Here is a 19,636-nt window from a genome sequence, read left to right as displayed (position 1 = left end):
GTGCTGTGCTCTAAGCACTCTGCATTTGGATACTCAAAAGCCTCTACACTTAGCTTTAATACTAAACCAGAAGCACGCAAAAAGCTGATGAGAAACTTCATGGCTTTCTCCATACTTGTCTTCCTGGTTCTTGAAGATAATGGCAAAACAGCATAGCCAGAAGATATTTTTTCTGTTAGGCCAAGATATTCAGCGACTGGAATTTCTTGCTGGGGCTATACTAGGTTTATAGCGTAAGATCTCCATTCTCCGATGCTTCCAGGTACCTCTGATCTGGGGTTATATCATCCTGTACATGTGATGTATAAGCCAATCCCATGTGCGTGACATCACTTCTGGTCTGAAAACTGCTGCCCCATAAAGGGGTTTTCCCTGAAGACGGGCAATACACAATTGTTGCATCTACCAAATACAATGATTTTTCAAATCTAATATGAATATTCGCTCCCAGATGTTGGGTTTGATATGGATGAAGATCTGCCGGATCCTTTTGTTTGGATAAATTAAATAAGCTTTCCACCACTTCTGGTTTAGTACAAATTCAGTATTCGGTTAAGCAGAGCATGTGTGTGTATGTGGAAGTCATCTGACCAACCTAAAATGTATATTCAAGCATTCATAAAGGAAACAAGCAAAAAGCAAGGAAACCCCCATAAAGGAGAGGTTCTGTAGATGGTGACCACAGACCATTTCTTTGTTCTCATCCTTGTTGGCTGTTGTATTAGTCACTTATTAGGCATATTTACATTGCCCTCACCCTTAGAGGTAGTATTATTAGGCGGTGAGACCATATGCAGGTGCAGTGGGCACTGGGTTCCTTCAGACGCAGGACAATGCTATAGACCTCAAGTGGCTGTATAATGAAGGTATTGGGGTATTTATCAGGGATTCTGCGCTACACCAGTGAAGTAGAAGCCCTGAAATAATTGCAAATGGTAGCTTATTGCTAGCACTTGCGATTATTTCCTGATTTCCGCCACCTCCACACCAGGGGGGCACGGAGGGTCATGAAGGTGGGCACGTACGGTGTGGGACATCCCTGTCCCCAAGCCTGCACACTTGCCGGAGCCTCTTGATGTATCAGTTTGTCCCACAGCAACGGTGGGTCTGTTATATGCTGGAGTATGATAAATGACTCCATTGACTCGATTTACTGGCCTGTCCATTCCCCAGACCTGTATCCAAGAGCAAATTTGCGACTCATGTTGTTCCATTGAAACACAGTTTGTCCATGAGTTGACTGATGCTTTAATCCAAGTCTAGGAGGAGATCCCTCAGAGCATCTGCTGTCTCCGTAGCATTCCCAAGCGTAGCAGGGAAGTCATACAGGCACGTGGAGGCCACACATTATGAAGTCTAATTTCTTTGTCTTGAGGCATTACCACTGAAGCTGGATCAAAATAAAATTAGATTTTCCACTTTTTGATTTTTCATTTTCCAAATCCAGACCTTCAAAGTTTGATTTCCATTGACCATTATTATGCTTTATGGTTCCAAAGTATTCCACTACGTAATGAGTAAAGATCTAGAACTGGAATATTTCATTCACTAAGACCTGGGATGTGGCATTTTAGTGTTCCTGCTTATGGAATTTAGTGAAGTGATATCAAACACTGGATTAGAAATCCATTAAATATAAAACTGTTTAAGAGACCCTATGACCACAGCATGAAAAAACAAAAAACAAAACAAAAAAAGATCCTTTAAATTTTCAAAGTTTGAAATTTATTTTGAAAATTCTACATTTTTAATTCAAACACAATATAATTCATTATAATGAAAACAAACAGAATTAAAAGATACAACATAAATACAATTCTGCTTCTGGATCTGGGATTATTTCTGGAATTTTTCTAGCAGGCCTTTATTTTTTTTTACCTATAGGACCATATTTAATGCCCCCTTCCCTCATACAAATTTATGCGACTCCTGATGGATGACAATTTACCAGATTGCTTCTGACTTTAGGTTTTAAAGGTTCTAAAATAAGACAGACACATTGTAAAGAGGTTTTTTCTTTTTATTTTTAAATTTTTCTTAATATGTTCCGCATGTAAGTTATATATTAGAATGAAATCTCATAGAAAGTACATTGAGGACATAGTTCTTGAGTGGTTTTCAACAAAATACAGTTTAAAACAATGGATATTGAATGTGTACAAAGTCACACACATAAATCTGAAAACAGAACATTACAGACAAACCTGCACTTAGCCAAATAAAAAAACACACACATCAGAATTTTGGTTCATGGTGTTCAGGGAGAAACAAAGAAGGAAATCTTTATGACAAGTAAGTGGGGGCTCATTTCCGGTAACGCAATTGGAATTTTCTGTTTTGTTGTTTTCACTTATGTACTCACACAAACTTCTAAAGAAGGAGAAGCTGATTAAGTTTCTAGTGAATAAACTCCTTACAGTCACTGAATAGTCTTAGCTCTTACAGAGCTAAATTATCAAGTAAAATATTCTCCAGTTCTGTAGGAAGTTAAGCTTGGCTTTCTTCTCCTTATCTATCAGAAATGATAAGGCCTTCAAAACCACTGCTCACTACAGGAGAACAAAGGATCACAAAAATTGGATACAGAATTTTTATTTCCTAAATAAAATACACTTCCAAGTTAACCAATATCACTTGTTCTATTCATTTCTGAAATTAAAAAAAAATTAAATTAGCTTCAAAGGTTTATGGTCCCTTTTCATCAGTTATATTTGCTTTGGTAACAGTTTGCATTTACCACATTATTCCATTGTTAGTATAACTTTTATTAGATCTCTACAGTTTATTTCCGGTTGTTATTTCTGGAAAACAATATGGTGGCATCGTTTTGTGATATTGTCCAATCAGTGCTGACAGAAGTGAGTCATTAGCATGGGAGTGGTTGTCAATTTGATCACAGATAACGGAGGCACAATTCAAAGTTAGAAGAATGCAAGTATTTACTAAGGGGGGCTTGCCATAATAAAAACTAGTCTGTGAGGGAACCTTCATACACTTGGGTAGTAGAAGAATGGGTAGCTCAGTAGATGACATACCTTCCCCGAGCTGGCAGGACTGTAAACATACAGACCTGTGCTGACTTTTCAAGGTCACACTGCTGAATCCGAAGTCTCACAATGCCAGGCAGCTAAGCGGGCTGACTCAGAGAATATGAATGGCCAGTGTGTGGGGAGCTGGAAACCTCCTCACAAAGCAGGTCTGCCAGCATTAATGTCACACTGTGAGGGATTGCAGTGACATTATTTCTTTGGTTCATTCCAGCTAATGGTCCCTTACATTTGTTCTATCGCCCGAAAAAAAAGCACCAGTTTATGGAATAAAACTACAAACCTATTGACTGTCCTTTTACATCAGAGAACGGAAAGGAAAACATTGTGATGCAAAGCGACCACACAAACCCACATTAGGACAGCCATATTGATTGGGATCGGTTGTAGCCGATTTACAGTCTACGTCTATACTGATGATGGTTCCTGATGTTAGCCTGATGAGGCAGCTTGGGTTCTCTGAGATGTGATTGCTTGCCAAGGACTACTGAAGTTTGATCAAACAGGTAGGCACATATGGGTGGCCACCTCTGCCGCCGAGACACCAAAGTCTAACAACCCCTCGTCTTCGAGACAACAGTGGATCCCAGACTTGGGACATCCATCTATAACTAAGGCAGATCCTGTGGATATTGAATAAGCAAAGCTACTGTGAAATGGAGAGTAATATCAGTCAGTCGGCATCTTGTGACGGTGCCATGCCAGCTGCCGCTCTGCATCCTTCTGCCATAATATCCAGCCTGGATATCTCTGCGACGCTGGCAGACTCTCCTGCTATGACTATTGTCACATACACACTGCCTCTATTGTGTCTGTATTATCCTTTACAGCATTCAAAGGGGACAACACACAACATATGGTATTATAGCATTGATAGCAAGTAATGAATAGGCACCCCAATAATTTTCCTCTGCTAGCAGTAATCATCTTCTAGTATTGTACTAGCTTTACGCAAAACTTCCCAAGTTAGCACAACACACTGTGTATTATATCTTAGAGAGAAAAAAAAGTCTCTTTCTCCCCTTACTTTGTCTCTTATCCTTCCTTTTTGATTTGCTTTTCACTTTTAACTCGCTGCTGAATTCCGTCTTTCTAGCAAGGACAGAAGCTCAATGAGGTATAACATTACATAAAAGGGAGAGAGAGCATTCAGTCACATCTGCCATGTTTCCTCCAAACAGATCAAAGAGGAATGAAATAAGGGATACAGGTGAGAATTTATCATGAGCCAGCGTATGATGAGACACCTGCTGTATACCATCAGGATGTTCCGGAGCCCCGAAGTATCCGGTGGACAGCTTGCATTGGCATACACTTGCGCTATAATCTGTGATGTTCAGTAGTGAACATTCACAGACTGTAGAGAGTGCGCAGACACCCGTGTCGGCTCCCTTCAGGCCCCGCTTTACGTCTCTCCGCCCCAACGTACAGAGGAGGTGCTATAAAGGGGGAAATAATCACAATTACTGGTGGTTCACTAGTAACTGCAATTATTTCAGGAGTTGGATGCCAGAAGATTGCTGTCCATGCACTCATAAATCTACCGCACAGGGAGCAGAGACGATGCAAACCTCAAGTACACACAATGGACAACAGATTTCTACAAAGTTTGTCGAAAAGGGTGTTACCCTAAAACTATAAACCGCGTAAAATCGAAAGGACATACATATGAATAATAAAGGGCTCAGTACTCATAATGTAACAGTAGTAATACTTCTAGGTTTTAGGTCCGGTTCAGACAGCAATGTTCCCTGTGTTCATCACTGGCTACGATCATCTCCATATGGATTAAGCTTGCAAAATCATGAAGCAGTGACCTCCCAGATGGTCTCCCAAAGTGAGATGGGTACAGTAGTGCTCCAGCAAATTCAGGAGATCGCTGCATTATAACTCAATATGATTCACAAAGCAAAGACAGTGGTGTGTCCAGCACACATTACATTTCCCACAGCACTGTCTGAACCAGAACTTAGTGGTTTATAATTGTGCACAGGCTAAGGGGTGCTTTCTAAAATTACTAAAATGGTTTGCTCCTCACAGTCCCAAACAGAGCCATTTGTGTTAATGTTGTCTATGGGCAAGAGTGGTGTCAAATTGGAGGGTAAAATATTGGAACAAAACACACAGCAGTCGATACATATAAGAAACGCCATCTTCCATCCAATGTGCTTATATTATGGTAAAACGACCACTTGGATTACAAATCGAGGCTGCACAACCTGAACAACGTGGCAGTGCAGATCCGTGCGGAGGATATGTAGGATCCATGTTCTGGCTCCGCAGTCTACGAATAAGCCCTGCTTACTACTGCAGCTCAGGAACATAACATTTAGCTATATCAGATATCCTGGCAAGGCATTCCCTGCAATACAACAGCAGCAGCAATGCCCCGGATTGTAATGGAAGCTCACAATTACAAGACCCGAGCTACATTCATTTCACATACATTCAAGGCTGACAAGTTATCTGATCTGTAAAGGTTACACCAATAGGGAGAAAACACAGATTATAAAGAAGGAGGAATGTTGCCAATTTGGACAAGATATAATAGGCACTAAAAAGGTCAAATCAATTCCTGAACATCCACTAACTCATCTTACAGAAGCCCAGGGGTCATGTTAGCCAACAGATCCGAAATTACTGAACAAAGCTGCTGGGTGGAGCTAATAGTCATAGAAAATACAGGAAGGGGTGTCGAATATGCCAAATCAGCCTGAGTTTTCTGTACTTAACCAGGACCCATTACCTATGCTGACAACTTATATTACTTGTTTTCCCCAAGAGATAAAATTCTGAAGCTTCATTCCTTCCTAAGGTTTTTGTTATTCTCATATAAATACCATGAGTTGACAAGGGGGTGTTACCAGTTGGGTGTGTGCTCTTGCACAGACCAATCAGTGACAGTCTGTACAGAGACACACCCATTTGACCACAGGAATTGCAGTTTAATGGAGGAAAAGAGGTATTTAATTTACCATTAAAGGACATCTACCACCAGGATGAAAGACTTTATGAAAATGAGCCTGAGGGGCTCTAGGCTCCATTAACATATATGGAGCCTGGAGCCCCTCAGATTCATTGGTGGTAGATGCCCTTTAAGGTATGGAAGCAAACAGGTCCTGCTTAACTAGCATATTGTAGGCTAAAACTATTCCTCTGATTAACATAATTTCAGGTCGGATGAGTGGCGGCTAAATAGTCCCCAAGACTCCTTAAGGTTGTGAGGAGGAGCTGAATTGCAAAAAAATAAATAAAAAAACTTTGTTTATATCTTAGCTTTGATTAAAAAACCTTAAAGGAAATCTATCACCAGAATCAAGAATAGTAAACCAAGAACACTAAATGCAGACCTGTGATGCCTCTGGCAGGATCCACTCTTCTTTTAGCTTTTAATGCCCTTGTTTTTATGAAAAAGGCTTTAAAAATTATGCAAATTACCCTGAAGGCAGCACCTCAGGTGCATAATTTTTCAAGTAGAGTGGATCCTATCAGAGGGGAAACACCTGTGTGTAAGTGTTCTTGGTTTACTATTCTTGATCATGGTGGTAGATGTGCTTTAAGAATTGCAGGGTGTTTCTTGAATTGGGTTTTTAATTTGGGACAAAACCCTACAAAACAAAAAATGCTGATAGGCTAAGATTAAAGCTATTCTGATCCAAAGACAGAAAAGACATCGACGTAACACAAAATAATCACTAAATGGTTTCAAGACTGAGAAAAAAAGAAAACATACACACAAACTTATTTCATCTAGATGTATCCATGGTGGCTAATGCATCATGGGATATGTGTGTGCATGTGTGGGATTCATGGTCAGAGTAGATAATTTGACAGTTTAGTGGTTTTTGTTTTTCTTTTTACTAAATTTAAGATTTTATACATCTAAATAGGCAGGTAATGGCTACCGATATGTTATCAGAATGGTAGGTCTTCTCTGAGCTGTCCCGACTCTGAACCTTCACACGGAAACTGAAGAGATTAACAAACATTATGTATAGATTTTGCAATTACAATGGAAATTTAAAAAACAAAAAACCAAAATAACAAACAAAAAAAAAAAAAAGCACAGAACATGTTTGGTCACTAATCACACTCAAATGTAACACACAGAAATAAATAGATTCGTTGTAACTTTAAGGCAAATGAATATTTACCAAGGTGCGAACATACGTCCCTGAAAACTGATATGAAGGAATAGTAAAAGACTATGCTGGCAGCTTCTCCGGATGTACACGTCTTCCCCCTCCTCTACAATACAACAACATGCAAACACTAGGCCCCATAATGCTAGGTAAAAGAATCAGAGTAGTTCATTGCAAAAGCAATGGAGCTAAAGCCAAGGGAAGATGGGGAAAGAGTCGTCTGTAGGACCCAAAGACGTGACCCTCAGGGTCCTTTTTTTAAACACAGCTCCAGCAAAGAGGAGGGGAAATATTCAATGTTCTTTGTAAGGATGTAGACATTTGCACACAACTTTTACTGGACCATTGTTTCGCCAGGTAAAAACTTTTGTGTGAGGTGACCACAGGTTTTACTTGTGGAGTTCCTAGAAATTGCTTGTGTCCACGAACGATTAAGAGAGTTGGCTCTTATCAGAAGTTCTGTTGCCTCCGCTTCTTGGCGTCCATTGCATCAAGAATGGGCTGCCTCTTTGCCGTGTACCTCTGCCGAAGCTCTTCTATCTCACGCTCCATCATGGGATCCAGAGCTTTCAATCTCATCTGCAGTTCCTCAAAGCTCAGGTTCTTCAGCTGTGGGTAAAGATGGAGAAGTTTTTGTTAACATCAGAAAACAATAGACAACCACAGGTTAGTTTACACTTGTGTGTGCTTGTCATAGCACGTGGGCGAGACTTGGTAACATTTCTTCCAATGTGTTGGTTCGATACGATGCAGTGGGTATGTTGCATTAGCTAACTTGCTTTGTGTTCATCCTGTGTGGATGTTGCCTTAGCACGCAGGGGTACCACAAAGTACAAACACAAAATTAATTTTAATAATTCTTTTTTAATCTTTTCAGAAAGGATTCAAGTGAAAGTCACCTCTGGCTACACATCTGTCTATGCATGGAATGGCCAACGTAATTTGCATATTTCCCAGAATCCCTAAGTGGAACATCAATGGCTATAAGTTTCCACACGCCTACAAGGCTGTCTTAATTGGCAAAGTCTCCGTAAGGAGAATTCTTACTTTCGGACCCTAGTCAAAAGCCTCTCACTCAGCTAAACCAGTTCCCTACACTGTGCTGAAGAGATGCAACCAGGTCAAAACAGCGCTGTCTACAATTGGCATTGTTCCTTCTAGGAATAGATATACTGGTTTGACTTTAATCTCACATTATGACATTAGGCTTCTTGAAAGTCATGCCTGATAGTAAGGGGGCTGCCTTACATGGTAGTAAAAAGAGGCATTGTTGTCCCATCCAGGAAAATTTGATTTTCATATTTCTGAGAATCCCCTAGTGGAACATCAATCCACACACTTACAAAGCAACCTTAATTGGTAAGGAGAACTCTTACCCCAATGATGTATACAGATATGTGAACAGATTATTTTTTAAAATCAGTCACCTCCAAGATCTTCTCTTTGGGACATAATTTAATAAAAAGAGTTGTATCTGTCCTGCTCCACTAGCATTAGCCATGTTATATTACTGAACCCCTGTTATCGTAATAAGCATTCAGTATGAGTATTGGTTAGACCTTGCGCTCTTCTGGAAAGTCACCCAAGATTCCTCTAATATTCCAGAGGCTGCTGGGAATGATGCCAGCCATTACCGTCCAGCATCCTCTGCTTTTGTTAATGAGATAACTCTGCGTGACCTCACATCATCTATCCCATTACACGAGGAGATTTACTAATGCTGGCTTTACTCTTATCATTGATCGCTACAATCCGGAACCTAGTAATGATCAGATGTGCAAATGGTCAAAACTATAAGTCATTACCCCGAACTGCTCATTAATATGTCTACAACAGGAGCCGGCGCATGAAGGGAATGGTGGTTTAACATGTGGCTATACCAGGGGTTATTCCAGCAAGAACGGGAATTATTTTTTTAGCCATTCCGATCCGAGCAAAAACCTCACTTGTGCTCTAAAGACCAATTTGTGGCTCATCTCTAAACCCCATATAATATAAGCAGTGCACCAATTATCTGGACTAAGAGTCTTATAATCACACAGAGCCCTTTCATGTAGATGTAGGCTGCCTCCCGTCTCCTTCGGCACCGCTTGCCTTCCTGCTGGTCTGTCCTATCATCTCTAAGGAGTTATTCAATTATTGAGAGGCCACTCTGGACACCACTGTCGTGGAGCGAGAAGCTTCCAGGTATCCTGCAGGGTGCCATTTATTTTTATAGAAAGCCACCTGAAGACGCTATATTATATTGATCCGAGCTTAGACATATTATATTTTTGCCATAGAGCTTCCGGATACAAATAATTGCTTCATAAAGCCGCTGTCTGGCCATCAGCAAGACAAAGTGCCCGGAATGATGAATGGAGGCAGGTGAACGCTTCAGTAAAGTAACACCGCCATCATTACTGACAAGTCACCGCCACAACCAGCGGTCCTGCAGGCTGAGCCTTCAATACAATACAAAGAATAGCAGCAAGAAGCTCTAAATCATAATAGGAGTATAACATTAATAGTATTCCATCATTTCAGTGTTGGTTATACTATTTTTTTAGGATTACCAACTATTATTGTACACAGTATGAGGGCATTCCTGATGTATATAAATTTATATAGATATACATAGATGTGTGTTTGCGTCTGCATATTATATATTCATGCATGCGAGTGTGCGTGCATGTATATTGTATGCAGCAGAGTGCGACTTTCTTTATGATACTATTTATGTACAGACGTGTGGATGTACGGGATACACACTATTTAAAGTTAATTGCTGTTCTCAAGTCAATTCCTAATGGGAAACTGTCAGCAATTCTGACCACTCTGGTGCACTAGTGTGTGAGATCTCTTCACCGAACACAACATAGCCCCTCCCCTGAGTAACAGCTGTACTATTCAAACAGAAGCTTGGGAAATGGTCCGGATTACAAATTAACTGGGAAAAGTCTCTTTTATTGCCTCTGGATACGGGAGTAAGGGAAGAAATGCAGGGCAAGAAGATCTCGATATGTGAAGGCAGTTTTAGGTACCTCGGCATTTACGTCTCAAGCAAGTTAGATAGGTTTGTGGAATTAAACCTAGTGCCCCTTATAGGGGCTATTAGGGATAAAATCCACTGCTGGAACAGACTTCCCCTTTCTAGAGCCGACAGAATAGGGTTAATTAAAATGATTTTGCTTCCCCAAATTTTATTCGTAATTTCGGCCAGCCCAGTATGGATAGAGGAATCATATTTCAAAGTCATAGAAGCAATGTTGAACGACCTCATCTGGGGACGTAAGAAAGTACGCATGAAGTTGGGTTACCTATATCGCCCAGTAGAGGAGGGTGGATTGGGGATTCCTTTCTTTTTTGGCTATTATATATCTGCTCAGATGTCTAGATTATTAAGCTGGAGGGCAAACCCAGTATATCAAAGGTTGATCCGAAACACAAAAGGTCTAATGGGTTCGATCTTTGAGATACTAGAGAGCGGTATCCTTAATTCTATGGAATTTGAACAATGGGAAATCTCTAAGCTGTTGTACAAAGGATGGGCAGGCTTTAAAGGATTATTGGGAATACATGGTTTTTTGGACACGACACCTCTAAGGGGCAACTACTCGATAGCGGAATTATCAAATGTACCCGACCTAAGGTTTTGGGAACAAAAGGGTATTAGGTATATTGCACAATTGTTTGTAGAAGGAAGGTTTAAGTCCTTTGACCAACTTGCAGAGGAATGTAATCTTAATAGAGGAGACTTTCTGAGATATGGTCAAATAGTACACGCTTTAGCAGAATATAGGAAAAGGATAGGGTATGGGCTGAGGGTAGTATCACATGAGTGTATAGAGTTTATTAAGAATGGTAAAAGCACAAGGAAAATGATTTCGAAGATTTATAAGTATTTGTTGAGGTCCACGACACTAGATTATAGACATAACTCACAAGTCAAATGGGAAAAACTTGTAGCAAAGGAGGACAATGGTCCTATTGTTTGGAATAGAATTTATAGAAATATTAGACACTGCTCGCTAGGCTGGAATCATAGACTAATTCAGCATAGCATTTTACACATGATTTATTTTTCACCGGCACAGTTATATAAAATGAAGTTGAGGGCGGACGACAGTTGCCTGAGATGTGGTGAACGAGAAGCTGACTTTGCCCATGTCATCTGGTTTTGCCCAATAATGGGAGAATTTTGGCTTAAGGTTTTTTCGTATATTTCGAAGGTATTAAAAACCAAGATTATCCCAACAATACGGGTGGCGATTCTGGGGGACACGGAGGGATGTGGAGTAGATCAAGGGGCTCAGATATTGGTGCAGAGAGCTACGCACCTCGGAAAAGTGTTCATTGCAAGAAATTGGGGGAATGCAGGGGCCATTTCAACGGAAGGATGGCTCAAGTTGGTGGAAAAAACTAAGAAATACGAAAAAGTATGGTTTATAAGGCAAGGACTGAAAGGAAGGAAAAAATGGGAAAGTGTGTGGGGGAACTGGAATCCTTTAGGTATATCTATTTAGAACTGCTTGGGGTTTTTTTTTTTTTTTCTTTTCTCACTCCCTGTCGGTAAGTGGGAGGGGGGTGGGGGGAACGGGGGGGAAATGGGGATAAATTGAAGATAACGGGGATTAATCCTTGGATGGCGGATTGGTAAAAGGTATCATGCCTTGTTCCCCCTTTTTTCTCTCATCTGTTTTTTGACTCGAGTAACGATATAAAACATTACTTGCCATAAGAGACAACTAAGAAATAGTTACAGGGCGCAAAAAGGAAAGAAAAAAAAAAAAAAAAAAAAAAAAGTTTAATTATGCAATTGTAATGGCTTTGTTATTGTTGACATGGACATGAATACAAGGATGTACAACAAAAACTGAAGAAGAAGGGTCAGGGAAAAGAGAGGGTGGGTTGGGTATATACTGTAGGTTGTGTATTTATATGTTTTGCATATGTAATATGTGGAATCATGTTATTCTGTGATTTTATGTGCAAATAAAAAACTTTTTTCAAAAAAAAAAAAAAAAAACAGAAGCTTGCTAAATTCTACACTTACGGCAGACGGTAGGTTCCGTGCTGTGTTCAGTGAAGACCTCACAAACAAGAACGCCAGATTGCTACAAGTCGAGCTACAATTCTACGAGCTACACAGATCTCAATTGATAAAACCAAATACTGGCTGTAGCTTTCTATGGTCAAAAATGCTGACAAATTGCCTTTAAATGTTCTTTATTATCATCTTATCTTCTTCAACCTGTGTAGTATTGTCTGACATAAAACAAGACAAATTTTTGGTTCTGTCCTTTTGCCATCTCAGATGCACATATCAGATCATCCACCCCGGCCAACCCGTCAGTCTACTCTTTTCAGTAAGATACGTAGACTTGAGTTAGGGGAAACTCAACAAAATGAAATTTTCTTGAATTAAAAAAAAAAAAAAAAGTCCCTACTTCAAATTTTCAATGGCGGAGAATCCAAGATACAAAGACTTCGCTAAGTTGCAAAACAGCGAGTTTGCTCCCTCAAATACCCTCTCCGTGACTCGAGGCTCTTTTCTGGGTCAGCCATTGACTTACGGAGTGGCTATCGATGGCCCAAATAAAAGGGTAAAATTTATACGTTGCCAGATCCATTATTAAAAAAACTTGTGGAGCTAGTCTAAAGGACTCAAAAGCAACTCTAGCAAGGCCAAATCTCCCCCCATATCATTCCAGCGTCTTTACTACAAGTAGCACAGACTTTATGCCTGATGCAGCAGTAATAGCATTCATCAGGACGTTACCCTCTGCAACAACCTCCCATTTGTCATAGATGCACAATTATTCCCTATAAGGCTTAGTCTTCTTTTATAAGAGACGATCCTGACGTGAGGAATCCATCAGGACACAGTTCAGTTGCATTTACTATGCGCGCTCCGTCTTGTCACAGCCCATGGAATTTTATAGTCTCATTAAGAATTACTCAAGAAAATATCATCAGTAAATCTGTGCAGTGACTGCGGAGTCTCGTGTCTGCGAGCTCGGAGTCACATAATATGACATACACGACAAGGATAGTGTCACTAAATGGCCCTAGCCATAGGTTGTTTTATTGCACTGCCTAGGTTTGCTGTAGATAGTGACATGATGTATGTTACGTTGTGTTCCCTCTTCTATCACACAGAACTGACGGTCATTTTCTAGGTTAGGACACACTCTCTCAATTACATTCCCTTATTTTTATTCCAGCTGCACGGCCATGTGTCAGAAGATTGTGGGGAAGTTTTACTGATTTATTGAGGAACGGGAGGTCAAAAGAGGCCTTCTACCCTAACATGGTGAAAAAGACAGAAGTTTATATTATATACAGGGAATGTATAGAAAAGAATTTTTAAAGTGTAACTAAATCTCTAACAAAATTGTATAAATGACTAGTGCAGAAGAGAAGTGTAAACTTTGTAATATACTATATTGTAGAAATATGCTCCTGTTTCTGAAAGAAAGCAGCTATGTTTTCCTACATATGGACAACCCCTTTAAAAGGAAATCAACCCCACTGATTTAGTGGTTTCAACCCAAGAATACTTACACAATAACGTGTGCCTCCTGACTCAGGATCTGTTTATCATTTAGTTGTTAATGGCTTACTTTTCATGAAAAAGAACCCTTAAAATATGCAAATGAGCCTTGGGAGCTCCTGTGTACATTGGAGAAGCCCCTTTTGACTCCATCAGCTGTCATCATCTATCAGCCAGAGTAAGTAAGGGTGGAGCTGGGCATAAGCAGCAACGGAAGGCCTGAATAATTAGCATCCGACAGAGACGGAAGGGGATTCTGTTACGTACACAAGAGCCCCTGAGGATCATTTGCATATTTTAAAAAGTTCTTTTTCATAAAAAATATGTCATTAATAGTGAAGAATGTATGCTGTTTAAGGGGGCACGAGCCAGCATGTAAGTATGCTTGGATTATAACCACTAGATCTATGTGGTTGATTTCCTTTAAAGTAAACTGACATCCATTCTTTATGGTGCCGATTCTGCTTGTGAGCTTGCACCCTAGCGTGTGCAATAAACATATCTGTATGAAGTCCTTCAATAGGTATTGCTCAAATAATTCTGGTGCAGGTGGAATGGTAAGGTGGCATTATTTGCCACAGCTAATGTTGTGGATTGCATAGGGGAGGGGGCAGCTACAGAAAAAAATTGGAACCAATGCTCCTTGTGATTGTTCACATTTTCCTTACATTTCACAGTTAATTTGTATGAATACCATCTGCACATGAAGCCCCCTCCTCTGCATCGATTCTTTATTCTCCTGCCATCTGGGATTGAAGCATCTCCAATGCTCTGTATACATTTATGCTTATGAACAACAATCCTCTTCGGAAACCTGGATAATCTTCCATAACTGCATATGGACATGCATATAAATCAGTGACCTGGACACAAGCTTGACGCAAAGCATAAATCTGTAACGCCTAAAGAATGCCAATCCAGGGAGAACAATATTTCCGCAGAGGCCTCACGGAGTAATAACAGGACCCTCGCACTCGGGATCAAAACTAATTTCTATTTTATTGTTGTTTTTCCACTTAACTGACACAAAGAACTACATGTACCCACTCAGCGCAAGGCTCAAGTGCCTCTCCAATACCTCAGCATAGAACGGAAACAAGAAGGTAAGTGACAAAAATAACATCAGGCTGGGAAAACGCTCATCACTACTGCTATATTCAAGGTGAACAGTGAGGAGAGGACAACCGGATATAACTAAACCGGCAACGAAAGAACTTATAGGTTTAGCATGTTAAAATGTGCAAAACATCTGGAATACACTCTTTTTCATCTTTTCTGAATATGTTTCCTTTCTCTTATCTAAACATGGTTCCCGTTGATGAAGAAAGATGATTAATATATCCAAATGCTAATATATTGTTTTCTATTTGTACTACTACAAGATATTTCATATGCAACCTTGTGCCCGCATTCTCCACCACAGGAAGAGAAACTAAAACCATCAGCTGACTACCTAGGACAAGCTCAAAAGCAAAAAAAAAAATAATAAAAACCTGTATTAGTTTCTTTAACACCAATTAGTCTCCCTTCTCACCTGGCAACTACAAATATAATAACCATTGTGGTGATAAAAAGTTATGAGTAGAAGTAGGCGCCGCCTTGAATTCCTCCACTCGTTCCTAAACCAGACCAGTAGGATAGTGACAGAAACGAGCACCCAAAGGAAGCAGACATGTATCATAAACCTGATGATCCCGTGGGGGCGTTTCTACAGAGGTCAACAAAATATGGTGTCCTGTATAGCTAAGGTCACATCTAAAATCAGCCTTTTACATGGGCATTCCCCATGGGAAGGCAACGTAATGAAGGAACCAGCCCAGAACGGAATTTTCCCCAAAAAATGACTAGTAAAAAAGGAAAGTGCATCTAAAAAGTATGTCGTATAATCCTGGTTTAACGTATGGGGTAATTTGGGAACTGATACATTGAAGCAAATATATATATATATATCATTTTTGGGAACTCTCAACAAATCCGATTAGAAAACACATGTACATGAGGTATAAGCACTTTATTTTCCCCAAAGCGATTGCAGCAGGAAAATCCCATCCTTGTAAGTTCTAACCCTTAGAAGTAGTCATAGATATCTCTGCAGTAAGGGTCGATAGAGAGGTGAAGGCACGTGTACAATCGTCTGCTGTCAGGCAGGCTTCGGCTTATAAATGCTATCTTGGACTTCAGAACATCATGAAAAGCTTTTTGAAAATCTGACGACAAAGTGCAGGAAAAATGTCAAGAAGAAAAGCCTCAGGAGCTTTCATAAAAACGACTTAATATATGCGGAGCGCGGCGTATGTGCGGCTCAGGAGCCTGACACCCGCATTTTACAGCTTCTCCAGAAGTAGAAAAGTCCACATTTCATCTTTCAGGGTTACATTCACCATGCGAGGAAGTTTGAAAGGCAAAAAGCAGAACAAATCTGAGATTTTACAAAGTCATCTTGAAATGTTAAGTGAAATGTGAAAGTGGCTTTATCCAGAGGCGGAGGCGAATCTATGCAGCCGGATCACATTAATAATCTGCCTCATGTTCCTTGTGCTCCTGGGACACAAAGCAATATGACATAGATAAGCGTCAGACTGACTGATGAGATCACATTACACCTGGCAGACTGACAGCGCCGTCATTAGGTCTCTTTACAGAGAAGAAATCATACAAGAGTAATACAAAGGGACCGATTACAGACCCGTTTAGGGTCATCCTCGGATGATGTGTAGGTCATTCCATACAGAGAGGCACTTTACTGTATGTGTCATCTTAAAGGCTTCTTCAGGAGGCGTTCCCTACACTTTGCTGCAGTTCAATGGTTAATTCTTCCTGGTTCGGAGCTCTACTGCCGCTTTAGATGAACTTTTAAGGTCTACTATATAAACTTGGCAACATCTTCCATTCACTGCCTGGTGATAGGTATTCGCTTACCCATTTATTCTCAACTGTCTGTGTAAGGTCGTCTCCGGATCTAGGCTTTGCTCCAGTTGTGCTTCTATGGAAAACTACCTTGGCGTTCAACAGGACTTTCAATTTTCTACATAGTGTTATGCTAGATGGGCTCTGATACTGTGGCAAATCCACGGTTACTCCAGGACTGCCACCTAGGGGGATTTCCTGCTATGGATTACAGATCTCTGTAAAAGTTAAAATATGAATAACAAGGAGCTCTTTGACTGCTTTCAGCAAAAAAAATTGAAATTGTGTTATGAAAAAAAAAGTTTTCCTCCCAGTTTTCTTGATCTCTGCTGTCATTCTATAGGAAGATGCATTGTTTACTTCCCGTGGTTAAACACCAGTCCCTGGTCATGTGAGGTCACACAGGTGCACGGCTCGTTATATCCCTGGTCATGTGATGTCTTCACAGGTGCACGGCTCGTTATATCCCTGGTCATGTGATGTCACACATGTGCATGGCTCGTTATATCCCTGGTCATGTGATGTCTTCACAGGTGCATGGCTCGTTATATCCCTGGTCATGTGATGTCACACAGGTGCATGGCTCGTTATATCCCTGGTCATGTGATGTCTTCACAGGTGCACGGCTCGTTATATACCTGGTCATGAGATGTCACACAGGTGCACGGCTCATTATATCCCTGGTCATGTGATGTCACATAAACCAATAAACCAGAACCCCAGGAATCACCAATGTATACTACTGGGAGCTTGCTAGCTATATACTGGGGATGCTGTAACCGATGCATTTCCCACCCTCGGCTTATAGCTGAATCAATAGGTTTTCCCAGTTTTTGGTGGTAAAATTGGGGGCCTCGGCTTATACTCGAGTATATACAGTGAGTTATAAGTCCTGTAACTCGTCAAAGTCAAAAGGTGTGCAGGACAAACTCGTTCCAGGCTCCATTAACATCTAAAGGACTTTCAGGAGGCCTGATAAAATGTGTGGTATGTTCTCACTGTAGCACTGACCTTTGTATATCAGGGGTGGTTTCCTTACTCAAGTATTTTGATAAGGTATTCTAGTAACAGTTAATAAGGGTTTAAAGGTTTTTTTTGTTTTTTTGCTAGACAATCCTAAATTGAGATGGATGAACACAGTCTTCAGTCACTCTCTATAAGGGCTAAGGGACAGGTGTTGGTGAATTATAAGGATCACGGCCAACTGGACCTACCTATTTTCTTCTAGACAAATGAACTTCATATTACAAGCACCGGACTCTCAGATAGTTGGGGCAACAGAAGTTCTTCCAAAAAAAAAAAAAAAAAAAAAAAAAACATCTACTTTCAGCCCCCTCAGTTTTGTCTAACTTCTTACAAAAATGGGGTGGCAGAAAGAAAGAAGTTCGACAAAAATGTCTTTTCGGAAGAACTTCTGTTGCCCCAACTATTAACCGCATTGTATCTGGGAGTCCGGTGCTTATAATATAAAGTTCATTTGTCTTGTCACAGTGTAGCCAAAATTCTGAAACCCTACCCTGATCTTAGCCTGAATGCAGACTTTTAGGGAAGCTTCTCGTAAAAGGAAAAAGTTGTAAATGTTATTACTGCAGCATAAATCAATACCAGGACTTTTCAAGCTCTTCCAACAAAGTGACACACTATCATTTATCATACAACTTAATGCATCTTCCAATGACAGCTTTATAAGACTTTGAGGAGGCCCGAGCATCTCTTGCTTTGGTCGTGTAGGAGTTAAATTAATTATGTGAAGTTCTCTCTCTCTCTCTGATGTATATTGATCTTAAAGTTATGCTGCTGTTGTCTTCAGAGACTGAAACTTTCTTCAGATAGGGACAAGGGATGTTACTTATTGGGACAAGAACAGCACCATCTTTACATTCAAAGTATCTAGCATTCACATGTTCCCAATAGAGTGCTACATGGGAATGTCCCCACTATCATACCATACCAGCTACCATCGTCTTATCTACAGACTATAGTTTTATGATACAGACCTAAGTAAATATGGCTTCCCAATACCATTCATATGTAGATAAAATACAGATCTATATTTTTGGTCCAGATATCTCCTCTACTAGCCAGAATTCCAGCGTATCTATCAGCCGTATCCTCCTTTTTCTCTTCCCATTTCATAAAACTTAATATAGACAAAACAGAAGTCATAACTGTTCATCCACCTAACACATCCCTCCCACCTGACCTAACCGTCACAATTCATGGCTCCGCACTCTCCCAGGTCCCTAAAGTCCGCTGCCTTGGAGCCACCTTTTACTCTGCCTTATTCTTTAAGCCTCACATCCAGGCCCTTACTACAACCTGCCATCTCCACCTCAAGAACATCTCTCACATTCGACCCTTCCTCAAGCCAGTGTCTACTAAATTACTAGTCCATGCCCCCATCATCTCCGGCTCAGACTACTGCAACATTCTTCTCCCAGCTAACTCTCTAACATCCCCAATGTATCCTAAACCCTGCTGCCCGGCTAATCCATGTGTCTCCTCATTTCTCCTCTGCATCTCCTCTCTGCCAGAGTCTCCACTGGTTCCCCATTGCACAGCAAATTCAATTTAAAATACTAACCATGACCTACAAAGCCGTCCACAACCTGTCCCCTCCATATATCTCTGAACTAATCAGCCTATTCTGTCCCACGTGTAACCTACGTTCCTCACAGGACCTTCAGATCCACTCTACTACCATCCGCTTGTCTCACCACCACATCCAGGACTTCTCCCGTGCATCTCCCATACTCTGGAACTCTCTACCAAAATGTGTCAGACTGTCCCCCACTTTCCAAACCTTCAAACCTGACCTGAAAATCCACCTGTTCAGGATCCCCTACAACACACAAAACTGCTCTGCTCCCTCACCTCATGTCTCCATCTCCTCCCCCCCCCCCCCCCCAAATAGATTGTGAGGCCTCGCGGGCAGGGTCCTCCTGATCTCTGCAGTTTTGTATTTTGTACTTGCACCTTTTTTATCTTAATGTAATGTATGTGAA

The 19,636-nt window shown here is 40.7% G+C and overlaps 1 protein-coding gene across 1 annotated transcript in view; it reads right to left on the bottom strand.

Moving 5' to 3' along the window:
* Positions 1-1,702: 1,702 nt before the first annotated feature.
* The window catches only part of STK3 (serine/threonine kinase 3), a 157,028-nt gene continuing 139,094 nt past the window's right edge, over positions 1,703-19,636 (bottom strand). Inside the window, exon 11 of the mRNA XM_072151508.1 lies at positions 1,703-7,798. Coding sequence (XP_072007609.1) covers positions 7,640-7,798 — 159 coding nt within the window. The 3' untranslated portion in view covers positions 1,703-7,639. The remainder of the gene's footprint in view (positions 7,799-19,636) is intronic.

Source organism: Engystomops pustulosus, chromosome 5, assembly GCF_040894005.1.
Source record: "Engystomops pustulosus chromosome 5, aEngPut4.maternal, whole genome shotgun sequence".
Classification (NCBI taxonomy): domain Eukaryota; kingdom Metazoa; phylum Chordata; class Amphibia; order Anura; family Leptodactylidae; genus Engystomops; species Engystomops pustulosus.
Note: the sequence above shows the minus strand (reverse complement) of the source record. Positions and strands in the feature narration are given on the sequence as shown.